The following is a 13,892-nucleotide window of genomic DNA, read 5'->3' as shown; positions in this document are numbered from 1 at the left end:
GCTAAAATGTGTTTTGCTGTAACTCCTTATTTGTATCATCCGGTGTCAATGAAGTGTAAATGTTGAATGTGGTTGACAGAGATGGCATATGATTGGACATATAAATAAAGGATTAGTGAAATGCAGAAAATCTGAAATATTTTTAAAAGGACTTTTCTGTTAACACACAGGCTTGATAACTCATTTTGAATATTTTTACAATTTAAACATGTGAAGTCTGCCATGCATTTTAATGTCTCAATAGAAAGATGCAATCATAAACAAAGTGGTGAAACAAAACCAGACAAATGCAGATTTAAGTTTAACCTAAATAAATATAGTTGAGTCCAACTGCATTTCAGCATTTACTTACCTGCATTTAAATAATGTGACATATCACATTGTTTGTTGAGTGAGAAAACATATAATTGTCAAAATCTAAGATGTAATTTGATGCCTCAATGCGATGAGAGTATACATTGAAACAAAGTCAAGTATAAAGACTGTCATAAACTGGTCAAGCATATTTACATTCTTTACTTGAAACAAACCAGAAGAGTTTCCTGTGAACTCTGTGGGAAGCAAGTTAATAATATGGGATACAATGTTATTTTGCATGATGACCTTTATGCATACAAATTTTAGGCAAAATGACACATGCATCAGCAAACTTTATTTGAGGTTGTTTTGGAATTGTGTGGACATTATGGGCATGGTTCCTGTGTGAGATCACAATTTGGGTAAGTTTCTTGAACTTAGTGTTATTTGCGAGTTCAAATTCAGATCAGTCAATATAAATTAGATGATTTCAAATATGATATCTTTCTGCAATGGGGCCACTTGTTAATTTCAAAAAGCCTGAAACAGAAACCAATTCCTGATAAATATAATGATAACCTGGTGCAATGATATGACCAGTTATAAATCCTGCACATAGATCATAGCTGGATTTGATTGTTAATAATTGAAAAGCAGTAATACATTCTGACTTTCCAATGACACAAAGATGTATCGTTGTTTGTCTCCTGTTTTCCCCACTGGGTTTCATCAAAGGAGAAATATTTACTGTAGCGAACTTCCCTATCTAACTTCCTTGATTCCCAGATGTCCGGCTGATTGGCCTCTGTTATGAAGTTGTGTTTCCTGACGTGTTGTGGACTTGAATGACTCTTTAAATAATGTTTTATGCGTATGTACGAGAAAGGGAGCCCCCAAAACATGTTTTTAACTTTTGTCTTTAATCTGAATTAGAATAAGATTGTATTTTTGTAGACCTACAATTTACAACTTATTTTCTGAACTAGATCATCAGCTAAATTCCAACACCATACAAGGTTATTTCAATATTTGAGTCACTCTATACAAATGTATTTAAAAACAATACTGCAAGATTTGTCTAAACCTAACATTAATAGTGATGATCTGCTTTTGGGCAAATTATAGTAATTGTACTGTTCAAAGGGGAAATGGTTGAATACATTGCAGTCACTGACATGGTTTCAAAGAAAGTGATTACAAATTAAAGAGTCTACAAATGATTTTCGCAGTTGGATACACCCCGTCTATCTGTGCATACATATTGGGGTTGTAATGGTCTCATGTGCCTCTCCCTCTATCATGTGAATATATGGTAAATGTCTACATCTTGCCATTCTTGACATCTCCGATAGCTCCCCATACATCAAACAAAAACACATCAGGGAAAGCAAAATCTCCCAGAACTGAGTCCAAGGCCTCTGCAAAATCGTCGGGGTTATTCTTGTCTCTGCCCGCTTCCACGATGGTGGTTGCTGCAGAAAAGAAGGGACAGGACAGATGTAATTCAAGATGAGGGTTTGTATTATAGCCAGTTCCTTTGTGCCTGAAAGTATCTAAAAGTGAAAGGATGGCTTGGATCCCCCAGTGATGCATGGATCACCCCCAGTGATGCATAAAACTTAATGTAGTTTCATTAGGTCAACAATAGACATTTGCAAGCAATCTTGTCTTACCTCGCTACACACACATCCTGAGCATAAATCCCTTTTTTTCTCACCATTATTTTTAAAATGAACCATGACATTCCAACAATATTTGGATGAAAATATTCAACCAAACAATTTCTGTTGGATCAATTATTGAATCAGGAAAACAGGAAGAATATCAGATTAGCCCCATGAGCCCTTTTAAAAAAAAAGTTCTTCCAAAGACCCTTCAAAAGGAGATGGCTTTCTCCTTTTGTGATCTTCTGTAGGAATTAAAGTAAATAGCTCCTAACTGATGCTGAAAATTATTTTTCATCTCTGTATGCACTATTGTTATTGAATTACATTTTTTTATTTTGGACGTCTGAAGCTTTAACCACTTTTTTTAAGGCTTCCTCAGCAGGTGGAGTTTGCTCAATCAAGGAAGAAACGATATGCATGACCTCTCAATGCAAACCAACCTGACTGAGTTCAAATATTACTCTCGTATAACTATCGTTATTATTTCCACCTCAACAAAAAACTGAATGCTGGTAATGCAGGTATAAAATGTTAATGGAAACTGAAGTACTAAAAAAAAGGCAAGTAATGCAACATCTCCCTGGTGGTACACTTAATAATTACAGTTTATTCGTGGTGAGTATAAATTATCAGGAGGAATTTTCCTTTCATACGGACCTGGCCTGAAGTGTGCTGGTCCTGGTCTATCTCAGCATGCCGGAGAACAAGTGGGTTTGCCAGTTTTTTTACAACCCTAAGAAACAGTCCATAGTATCCCCACTCACTCCTGGATGTGTGAACATCCAATGGCTCACATCCTTACATCTAAACATGGATTTAAAGGTGATTTATATTTAAAGGAGACAGGCATTACCCAGCTCCAGGTCTCTGATGCCCATGTAGCTCTCCAGCAGGTCGTCCACTTTCTTGGTGGCCCGTTCTTCAAACTCATTCTGCTGGCAGATGGAACAGGAAAATACAGAGGTGTTAGTGGAAAATGTGCAGGGCTTGTACTCCAAATATGGACAACAAGCATATCTTCCTCTACCAAAACGTGTATGAGCCAAGCACTTGTTTAAATAAATATATGAACGTTTATAGTTGAAATTGAGTATTGCTGGTAAGTGTTCACTGCGGTCAAATGTTCTATTTTTATTTTGTTCCATTTTTGTAAACATTTTCCCCCTAAAATGTGTTTTTCTAAGTATTATTGTGGATTCCCTTCAGAGTTTGATGTAATGTGAAACATCCTGCATTGAAGTTTTGGAAGTGGGAATAATTTGGGGTACAAAGGTCACTTCCGGCAAGCTAAGAAAGAGAGAGACATTGTTTAATGCAGAATAATATGTGACTGTGTTTGTAACCAAGGTCAACTGGGCCATTCAGCTCAGGTCCTTTCAGTTCTATAGTGTCCCATTGGAATCTTTTAGCAAGACTCAGCATAGCCAAACATTTCAATCAGGTAATGTTTAAGATAAAGAAAGATCAGCTGTAGAATAATTTAACAACATATTGTTTAATTATCTACAAAACTTCTGTGTGTGTGTTTGCATATTTGCTACTGTATACCATGTGTACACATGTCACTAACAGAGTACATCAGGAAGTAACACAGTCATTGTTGAGCAGAGTGTGTGAAACTCACCACTTCCTGAACTGTTGCAGACCCCTTTGAGCGAAGACGCAGCGTCTCCCTCCCGTTCACCATCTTGCCTTCAGTCGATTTTGGAGCTCTTGTCCTCATTCCAATCATGTCTAACCACAAACACAAAAACAGGATGTTAATCAATTTAAAAAGACCATTATTATGAAGTTTAGTCAGTTCCTGCAGGTGTCTCTCACATATTGAGTATTATTTTTTCAGAATTTCCAAAGAAACTGATGTTTTGTCAGAAACCTAAACTTAGTTTATTTTTCCTGAGAACTACCCATGTGAATCATGGATTTCCAAATCTTTCCATTTCCAACTGTCTGTGTTAACAATGACATTTCTGACTGTGAATCAGATGCTGAGATCCCATCATCATATCTGTATCCAAACACCTGCAATACTGATTACATACCCATCAATATCAACTGCATGCTGTAAGCATTAAGTTCAGAGCACTGCCTCACCCAGCCACAAATATACCTTTAGCTTTCTTTCTAAAAAGTTAATTTGAACAAATGCCCCCCAGGGTCTGTGTGAAAATGCACATCTGTTTTCATAATGTCACATCAGTTTACAAAAGGGAATTAAACCCTCTCCTGAGGGATGTCAAGGGTCAGCATTAACTACTGTATGTCACACGCTAACAGTGTATGGGAATAATACTCAGCAATCACATTTTCCAAAACAGACATGGAATGGTATCTAACCTTCACTAAATCAAATTATCTCAATAGTGTAAAATAGTTACATCAGACCTAAAATGTTCACATAATGCTACATAACTGCATTTTAATTGTTACAAAAAAGGACAATAGATGGAAAAGGCCAGCGCTGTGGAACTCAGAGTTGTTATTAGTATAATACATTACATTACATGTCACTTGTTAGACGCTTTTATCCAAAGCGACTTACATACTCAATACTGTGGGCAATCCCCACAGGAGCAATTTGGGGTGAAGTGAACCTGTGCTCCCCTGATCCCAACACCAAGGCTCTATCCACTGCGCCACACGCCTCCCCCACTAATACACTATTTACACATCAAACCTAATCTGTTGTACACAGATTTATCAGCCAGCCATTGTGTGTGTGTTTCTATTATAAAGAGATGTATTAACAGCCATGACAATTGTGCTTAGCAGTTTTATACAGGGAAATGGGGGATGCGTTTCTGCTCTGCTCCTCATTTAAACCTACTCCTTTTTCACTGAAAGGACCGTTTACTGTTGCTTCCCAAAACAGGCTGTGGTTTGATAATAATCAGTACACACTTAAAGATGTTTACCAAATGGTTTACATGTGGTTTGTGTTGAGCCTTTTTTACCTTTAACACATGAGCTCACAAAACAAAACTTATAAGTTGAAATGGTTGAGTTTGTTTGTTATGTTGTCCCACAGTCGAAGCCAGTTCTTATAACATGAGTTTGTCTGGTGACAATACACTAACAGCTGCCGATTGTTAACAGGAAATTAGCCCTATGATCATGGATTTAGTATCCGGTGAAACTGGACTTCAACCTAATCTGCTACATCCACTCTGGAAAGGGGACTTCCTTTGTTCCTCTCAATGTTCGAACCAGATAAATAGACCACTTATTATACTTTAGGAAAAGGGATAGGCTGCCTTCATTGTAGGGAGATTCTTCAGGAAGATTAGTAAGTGATGCTTATTAGTAAGTGATGTGATAAAAAATGTGATTGATAATAAAAACATATTTCAGTAACCTTGATATACTGCATTACTATTTTTTGTCATTATTGCCAAAATACTTAAATGTCTCTTAATAGGAGCAGAATTTACCAATATACATTCTATGTTTTGTTTCTGTGTTTTGGTCAGGGTTCTGAAAATAAAAATCCTACCTCACTAAGCCATAGTTTTTCCTGCAGAGACATTTTAGAGTAGACACACAAGATCATTTAGGCTGAGACTTAAGAACAAGACTGGTCAACTAATGTTAGCTGTTAATGAACAACATTTCCTGGCTCATTGGCAGAGAGCCAGTCATCTCTAAACAGTTCCTGTTTCCTCTTCAGGTATGGCTAATGAGATGTGGGGAAAGTACAGAAGAATGCTGAAATCCATCAACCACTCGGGCTAGCTAACAGTGGTTGTGGGACTCGGACAGTCCAATCATAATATCCTGGGTGCAGCTTTTTGCTTTGATATCAATTCCAGTTTTATGAATCAATGCCAACACAAACTTCTGGTTCCCACAGAAAGCTATGAAAGCTATAGCAATATTAGGAAGAACATACATGTTTATTTTCCCTTATGAATTCACTTTCGGTTTCTTAATAACTCAGCCCATATGTTTTTTTACTTAGCCAGGAATAGATTTTTACCGTGGAATGAAAGTGATTACCACATCCTGGATTCATGGGAAATAGAAAATGAAATTGGAAATACATGGGTGCAAACACTTTCACTGAGTATTAATTCAGCGCAGACCTTTTGTCAACTAATGCGGTACCACCAATACAGACATGCTGGACATGTGAGCATTGTCTTACTCTAGATATGTTGAAATAGTTTGTTTATCAGAATAACATTGCAAACGAAAGCAGAAATGTACTACAAAGTGAACCGCAACTGTAAATAATAAAAGGTTAGCTTTCAACCACTGATTTATGAGCGCATTTTTAGAAATCCTAATCGTCATCTGTTCTACATATGACAGTAAAGCCTGGCCACATGGAAATATTTTCCACTCACCAAAGGCCTTCTTGGGCCCCACCAGGCGGAGTGTAAAGGGTATGCCTTTCGGTTGCTCTTTTAGCATCTTAGCCACCTCGTAGTGTCGACAACCTACAATGCTCTGGTCATTGATGGCCTCGATGTGGTCTCCAACACAGACTGTCTTCAGCTGGTCTATGGTGCTGCCTTCCTTTATCCTCTGAAAGAAACAGATTGAAATGTTTGCCATGTGTCTCACATTAGATTATCAGTTTGAAGCCTTTTACACATTTGTGGCAGGGCTCAGACAGTTTAGCTCTTCCACTCATTCACCTTGATGAATGCATATCCAGCTCCGTTGTCTGTGATAGTGAGACCCAATGCGTCTTCTGTCTTTGTCACCTCCACCTCCTTAGTCTCCCCCCTGACGTGAGCGAAGATGAAGTCTTCCAATCCGATCTGGCCTCCCAGTAGTTTCTGCATGTCCACTTTATGGGAGTTGAGGGTGCAGAAAAGGATCTAGAGGTAGGAAATAGACCAGTACAACTATAGAATATCAATTGTTTTCAATTGAGTTTTCTATGTTCTATTTATAAATATTAATAACATTAAAACATACCTTTTACCATTCTAAAGTGCTACCCTGAATCCGTAATGACTTTAAATTGATCCATTAGTAAAAGCTATTCACTTTTTTTATTCAGTTCCATTTCCCATGGAATTAACTGTTTTTCTTTTGGTGAAAACGTGTGTTGTTGTTAAATTATGGTTTGATCCTCCCTAGTAAGTTACTTTTTATGAAATGAAAGACATATGTTTTGCAAAACATAACAAATATGCTTCCTTTTACAATACAAGTGGTGGTTATAGTTTCTGTTGTGTTCCTGTAACATTCACTGATGTTTCATTTTCTTCCTCCTGTTTATGGAGCCAAACATCATTCCTCTAGCTGTGCTGTATCAGAATGAAACAGCAGAGGGCAGTAGAGACAACAATTTGCCATTGTGGCCATTTTGTTAGGAGCTGTGTGAAAAAGCGTTATGAGTGTTTATATATTTTAAGATGAATGGTTAAGTCAGTCAAAGCACACAAACACATTTTTCTGATAGTTTTATCGATAAAGTGCTTAAATCATTGTTGTAATCAAATGTTAGTTCTTAAATTAAGTGGCTCACAAAATTATGTTAACACTTAAGCTAAAGAAATGTTTCTTCTAAAACATGACATTTGAATAAATCTCAAGACCACATTATTATATTATTACATTTGTATTGCTGTATTGAACTTGTACATTTCTAATATCATGTCTTCAAGCTCTTGAAATAACAATTTCTTACTGTACAGTTTATTTATAGTTTGGAACTGTAATTGCCTTTGGCGGGATTTGCAAAAACAAAATCTATTTCAAAACAAAGCCTTCTGAAATCTGAGGTTAGAGTTTAAATTTGATTTAATAATCCAAGCCAGAAATTCAAGATAACCTATGTGAACTGTTATCTCCCTTGTAGCAGTTCCTGTTAGATAGCCTATTGCCCACAGAATTTTCCCAGGTGGAACATTCTGATTACATTCCAAGGACTTCTTTGCCGTCAAAAATTACGCTTTATGCAATTCAGTACAGGAGTTCAAGGGAACTGCTATACATCTCACTCTCACTGACTAATTGCTTGTTATTTCCCATAGAAAGTCTTGTATCTTGAATTCTAACTGTAGTTCAAGGTATTGTAGATACACAGGACACTAAATCAACAAATATTTAAATAATGCCCGGCAAAACCATTTGTTTAAGAATAACCAATGTTGATTGTAAAACAAAGCATGCAAGACCAAAAAAGGTGTGTACATTAATCATTTAGATGTCTGGTTTATTTGTAAACTGTTTTTTGAATGACATTTTCTGACAAAAATAAAAAAATATCAAGACTTGAAAGATTTATTTTAACTATTATTTTTATTATTATTATGTATTTGTTTCAGTGTTATGCTCTACTAATAATCGATCAAAACATGATATAAAGTTATTATTTTTTCAGAATTGCTGGAGATTATCCCAGCATACACTTTGCAGAGTTGACCATGGACTGGTTGCCAAGAATCCACATGGTTTACATGTAAAGGAAGATAAACACAATAACAGGGAATGAGAGTTGTATGCTAAGTGTTTAAACTGAACATGTAATATCAGAAGAGGAGTAAAAGTGACAGCTATGTTTTGTAGGTGTGCTTATTTGATGTGTTTTGATTACCTTGGTAAGTGAACATGGGTTGTTCATTAACATGTAGCGTGCAGGCATAAACCTTGTGTTACACAAAGAAAACAGCCTTCACATCACAAGACATAATCACAGCTGGTAGCTGCCTGATAAGATCTTTAACGTTAGCTATGAAATGTGCTGTATATTGGTCTACATCCCTTTATCTCCAGTCATTTAAGTCCAACAGGCAAGGATACATTGAAAGGAAAACCTTCATAGTGGCCTTCAAACACGCTACTGATAAGTATTAGATAAGGCCAATGTTGAATATTTATTGCTCTGTCACCACAACATACTGGAGAACCATGCAGGCCACCGTTATTCTTAATAAAAAGGTAACACTATTTAAATGCAATCCTTGTAGTTTGGAATTGAACTGCACAAATAACCACAGCTGAGTTCAGTAAACCAATTTCTACTCACAAAACGTGCACATGCACAAGACAGACTATCAGTTTCCTACACCTTAAGTGCTTTGACAGTCTTAACTCAACTATTCATTTCCTCCTATGCAAACTTTGATCAATATATGGCATCTTTTTCCAGTTTATCTGGAAAAAGGCCTGTAGTAAAAACGAACAAATGAAGCCATTGATAATTCATTCTGTGAAATGGGTCTGTGACGGCCTTGGGCTTGCGGACAGCCCTGACATCAAAACAGTTTAGTGACTAGACCTCTTCTCAAGGGTTCTGGCCTTGTGAGCAGCTGCTGTAACCTGACTGCAAACCACACATCCTAGTCCTATACCATTTTGGAAATCTGATGTACTTGTTATGTTGTATGTGTGGTATTTTGTGACTACATAACATTATCCAGTTAATAATTGTTTCCGTTATTGATCCTGTTCAAGGCGCACACAAGTACAAAGTATGGCTGACAAAAGTGAGGTCAAATGGTCTTCGATTGTGCATCATGGAAAACAGCCTAGAATGGAAAGCTAAAACTATTTGCGGCTGGCCTATCAGACCAGAAAGGAAAAGAAAAATAACACCATCAAACTCCAAAAAACACCATCAGTATTACATTTTGTATCTTGATCATTTTCTCAACACTGGAAATGTCACTTATTAGCCTAATCATAACATGCATGGCAGAATTAGTTTGGTACCTCTGAAGGGGAGATGTGGAACACTTCAGCGATCTTGGCGTAGAGCTCTTTTACATTGGTGAATCCGTGGATGCGGCCTGTGGGACTCCCATGAGCCAGCTGGGTGTGGAAAATTAGCCTAGGTCTCGGGTATTCTGGTGGCCCTGGTGGTGGTGGTGAAGGCGGAGGAAGTGGAGGGGCTGTGGGCTCTGCACTCCCCTGATTATGGCTCTGGTTCTGGGCCTTCTGCTCCTCCATTGGCTCTGCCACTGCTGCCTTGGAGTCCTGAGGGCTCATAGCCTCCCCGTTCTGCATCGGGCCACGGCTCAGGTAGGGTCCTCCTCTGGGAGCCCCGGTGCTACACTGCTCTGGGAAAGAGAGACTCTGGCCTTTTCCCCTGCTTAGCAGACCAACCACCCAACCAAATAGCCACCCAGTGCTTTGGGGTGAAGAGCGCAGATGAATAAGTGATAAGTGTAGCCTGGTAACAATAGCTGGAAGAGGACAGCCAGCCCTGCTGGGCAGAAACCCAACACCCTTTGAGTTGAGGACAGCATGTGTTATACCTGAGCTTCTGGCAGCTCACGCATAGAGAACAGAAATAAAACACATTAGGTAAAGGTTTCTTCATAGACACAACACAGTTAAAACTCTAATCCCTCATATCAGTCTGGGAGGAAGACATACATGACCCTGAATATGCGAACATCGCTTTGAAGCGTGAAAATGCCAAGCATAAGCAAAACGATTTCCAAAGTGGGCAGCTTGGAGATGGCAACAGACAAAGTCCCAGTGTAACAGGTAAGATGATATCATTGGGTATGGAGCAAGGTGCTCCCCCCTTTGCTGGCCTCTTAAATGAAATTGGCTGTTGCTGGGGTGAATCCTTGGTGATGCTCTGACCTATTTGACCACTGACAGCCCACAGATACAGAGGATGACAGTTACAGCCGCTAAACACATGTTTAATTCATCTGGGTAGTTTGTGCTTCTGGCAAGGTTTTTAAATATCAGTTTTCAACCTGAATGTACAAAATGTGTGTACACGTGACAGTCCATTAATTAAATAAATAATACTACAAGTTGTTGTTAAACTTGTAGAAACGATGATATACTTTATAAATAAACGATATATATTGAAACATATTACTTAATTTGCCTGGTAAAGTTTTTTTTTACTAATAATCTTTTTCATATTGGAATCCAATAATAATAATCAATAATAATCCAATAATTGGATAAACACTGAAAGGTTATAAACAACATATTTCTATTTTCACACATTTTCTCATGTGATGCGTTAATAATTTGCAAACCAAAGATGCTGTCTAGCATGGACACGGAAAGCTATCTATCTCTCTATCAGATCGGGAAATTCCACACAAATCCCTTTTTTAAATTTGCTGGGAATGTCTAAATTACAAAAGAGATTTGAGATGCAGAAGTAGTCGACTGATTTCAGGACTCTAGCCCAGGACTCTACTGATCCTTTAGAGCTGTACTGATCTTTAAGACTATATTGATCCAGGACTACACTGATCCATGGCTGTACTAATTCAGGACTGTACTGGTCCATCAGTAAATGCCTACCATGTTTACATTATTTATAATATTAAGACAAACATATAAATTCCATTTATTGTATAGTAAAGGGCTCAAGCCTTTTATGTATCTGTTTTACTGCTTCATAAGCATTATTTTCCACCTGTGCTGTAACGTGCATGGCTGCAGCTGTTTGTGCGTCACAGCCTTGTTTTTTCCAGGCCAAGGTGTTGTCAGCCTCTGAAGGTCAGAGTGTTTAGATCATCAGCTGATAATAATGATCTTCCTAACAAATCATACCTTTTCAAACAGAAACAAGGCAGACCGCTAAGTGAAGGACATCTCCTTTTCTTTTATTGCAGAAAGATGACTTAGCACCAATTAGTCACATCAGTGATAACTGAGCGACTTGGTTCCCAAGATGTGTAATTGGAAGCACAAGTTCCAATATTTGTTGGAAACTATTTGCTTAACAAGATAAGACCTCTGTTTTAGAGTTGTCAATATCAAAAAGTGGCTATTGCACAATTCCAAAGGACTTTCATCCGCCTTAAATAAAGTTGATTGATATTCACAGACAAACAAATCAATCAAAATGTTTATTTAGCTCACAATTGTCTCTGAAAGCCTTATTATGCATTTTCTGAAATGTTTAAAATGTGTTTTTTCTGGTAAAAAAGGTATACAATTTTTCTTAAGGTATTTGCAGCCACTGATTTAGTACAGGTTAAGGCAAAGCCTTTTTTGCTCATTTTCAAACTCAGCTCTGATTATGCAAGTAAAATGTAAATGTTATATAACAGATTAGGAATTTAACATCAGCCTGCCAATGCCTTAAGTACTCTGCAATGGGTATGTATTACGTTACGGAGAAGTACAAGAGAAAGTATTAAGACTTCAAATATGCTTCCCCTGTTTGCATATTCCAATGACGCCCTTCTTATGTGACTATTCTCTCATTGGCTCTGAACAGATGGTGTGCAATTAACGAATATTGACTACATCAAGAGTGATTAATTCAGGGCCAATGAATCAGATGTGTGGTTGTATGCGACTTAAAGCATTTATAGTGACAAATACAAATGTTCCTTATATTTTATTTCCTTAGTTTATGGTTTCCACACGGTTTTCATCCAGCAGTGTTGGTCTAGTGTTCTGAATGTGGTTTTACATCAAATTGATATCTGACTGACTGACGCACAGTGCCTCTTTACAAGACAGCGCCTCAAGGTTTTGATATTGTGCATCCTTCATATTCCAAAACGAATGACCTCAAACCAATTGACACACTGTGATGCTGGGGCTTTTTGTGAGTCCTGAGTCTTTGCGTAGTTCCCCACATTCCCCAATTATCTATCCAGCTTTCTCACTGATGAATCACACACACACACGCTGTTATTTACATTTGATCTACACCCCCTTACTGCGTCACATCCTTCTTTTTGAAGCGTGATTTCTTCCTCTCTATCGGCTTTGTTTAATGGAGAGGGAGATGGAAGGGGAGACCGTGGGCTGGCCGGTGTAGGCCAGATTGTGTGAGTGGGTGGGTGGTGTGTCATGATGTGATACACTGCCTCTTCTGTTTGTGGTGGTGTGATGGCGCCTGAGCTGCCTGGTCATAAAAAAAGACCTTTAGATGCTAAGATTTGAGTGCATTTCCCTGAACGCCTCCTGATAATGATTGGCTTTTGTATTCAAGGTCTCCATCAATAGAGTGGTGATATACTCTTGATACCTCAGTACTATTCACTATGTCTGAATGTCTTTCATTTTTGTAAAGCACCTTGAATTGCCTTGTGTTGAAAGGTGCCATATAAATGAACTTGCCTTACCTATGACTTCTTATAATGCTGTTACTTATTTTCGTTCCTGTGAATGTATTAGATTTTATTTAATGTTACTGCACTAATCTTGTTTATGGCTTTTTCTTCACCATGTCTTTGCTGGAACAGAGTAAATTACCTTTCTGTGGGACAAATAAAGAATTTCTTCTGAAAGCTGTGTTGTAATAAGACTGAACAGTGTTGCACCAATTTGTAAGGATGTGATGTATTTATGACACAACGACACATTTGTGGACAATAACTACAAATAATCAATAGGCCATATTGTCACTCTCACTATATAATATTCATTGCGTAACCTAACCAAGCCAAGTTCAAAATTGTGTCAGTGTATAAACACTTCAATTTCAACTGAATTTTGAATTGAAGAATAACCCAACCAGAACATCCTTCCCCATCAGCATTGTGTCTCAATACGCCACCCCTAGTCTAGAGCATAATCCATTTGTAATCACATAAGGTAGTCACAAGAACCACCGTCATCCGTTGTGAGTACAATGTGACATAGCTGATGATTTAGCTTTGGCCTTGTGCCCTTGGTCTGCTGACGGCAGTTGTTGCCTTTTTCCCCAGGAAGATGAGAAGCCCCTACATTAGCTGCTTGCATAATACTAGGCTGAAATTAAGTGTATTATTCAGAGGCATCAGAATAAAATCCACCAACTGAGCCATTGACCAGCCTTCTTTCTGGGTCAGTGCCCTCCACTTCCTTTTATAAGAACTGGGACTTTGGTTATTATGATTCATGAGGTTACAGTGAATTTACAAATGTACATTATTGGTGAAGTCAGTACTTGTCTGCCACTGCTTCTAAGGGAAGTTTGGTTTGATTATAGTTTTATAAAAATAACTACACATTATCAATCATATCATATCAAGACATAAGAGCTAT

At 37.8% G+C, this 13,892-nt stretch overlaps 1 protein-coding gene across 1 annotated transcript; it reads right to left on the bottom strand.

The window, feature by feature from the left end:
• Positions 1-632: 632 nt before the first annotated feature.
• Positions 633-10,118, bottom strand: gipc3 (GIPC PDZ domain containing family, member 3). Its single transcript, XM_034080858.2, has 6 exons — positions 9,636-10,118; positions 6,605-6,790; positions 6,311-6,491; positions 3,589-3,698; positions 2,818-2,899; positions 633-1,769 (listed from the first exon to the last, which is right to left on the bottom strand). Exons 1-6 carry the CDS (start codon positions 9,927-9,929, stop codon positions 1,618-1,620), a joined length of 1,005 nt encoding a protein of 334 aa, XP_033936749.1. The 5' UTR covers positions 9,930-10,118; the 3' UTR covers positions 633-1,617.
• Between the last annotated feature and the right edge of the window lie 3,774 nt (positions 10,119-13,892).

Source organism: Pseudochaenichthys georgianus, chromosome 4 (genome assembly GCF_902827115.2).
Source record: "Pseudochaenichthys georgianus chromosome 4, fPseGeo1.2, whole genome shotgun sequence".
NCBI classification, from domain to species: domain Eukaryota; kingdom Metazoa; phylum Chordata; class Actinopteri; order Perciformes; family Channichthyidae; genus Pseudochaenichthys; species Pseudochaenichthys georgianus.
This window is presented reverse-complemented; position numbering and strand designations above follow the sequence as displayed.

Bases quoted from the DNA above. Each gene is read 5' to 3' on its own strand.
- gipc3 (XM_034080858.2), bottom strand. From the start codon at position 9,929: ATGCAGAACGGGGAGGCTATGAGCCCTCAGGACTCCAAGGCAGCAGTG. The intron at 6,791-9,635 runs GTACCAAACTAA...TCCTACCTCTAG, and splicing joins TCCACATCTCCCCTTCAGAG to ATCCTTTTCTGCACCCTCAA. The intron at 1,770-2,817 runs GTAATGCCTGTC...TCTTTTCTGCAG, and splicing joins CATCAGAGACCTGGAGCTGG to CAACCACCATCGTGGAAGCG.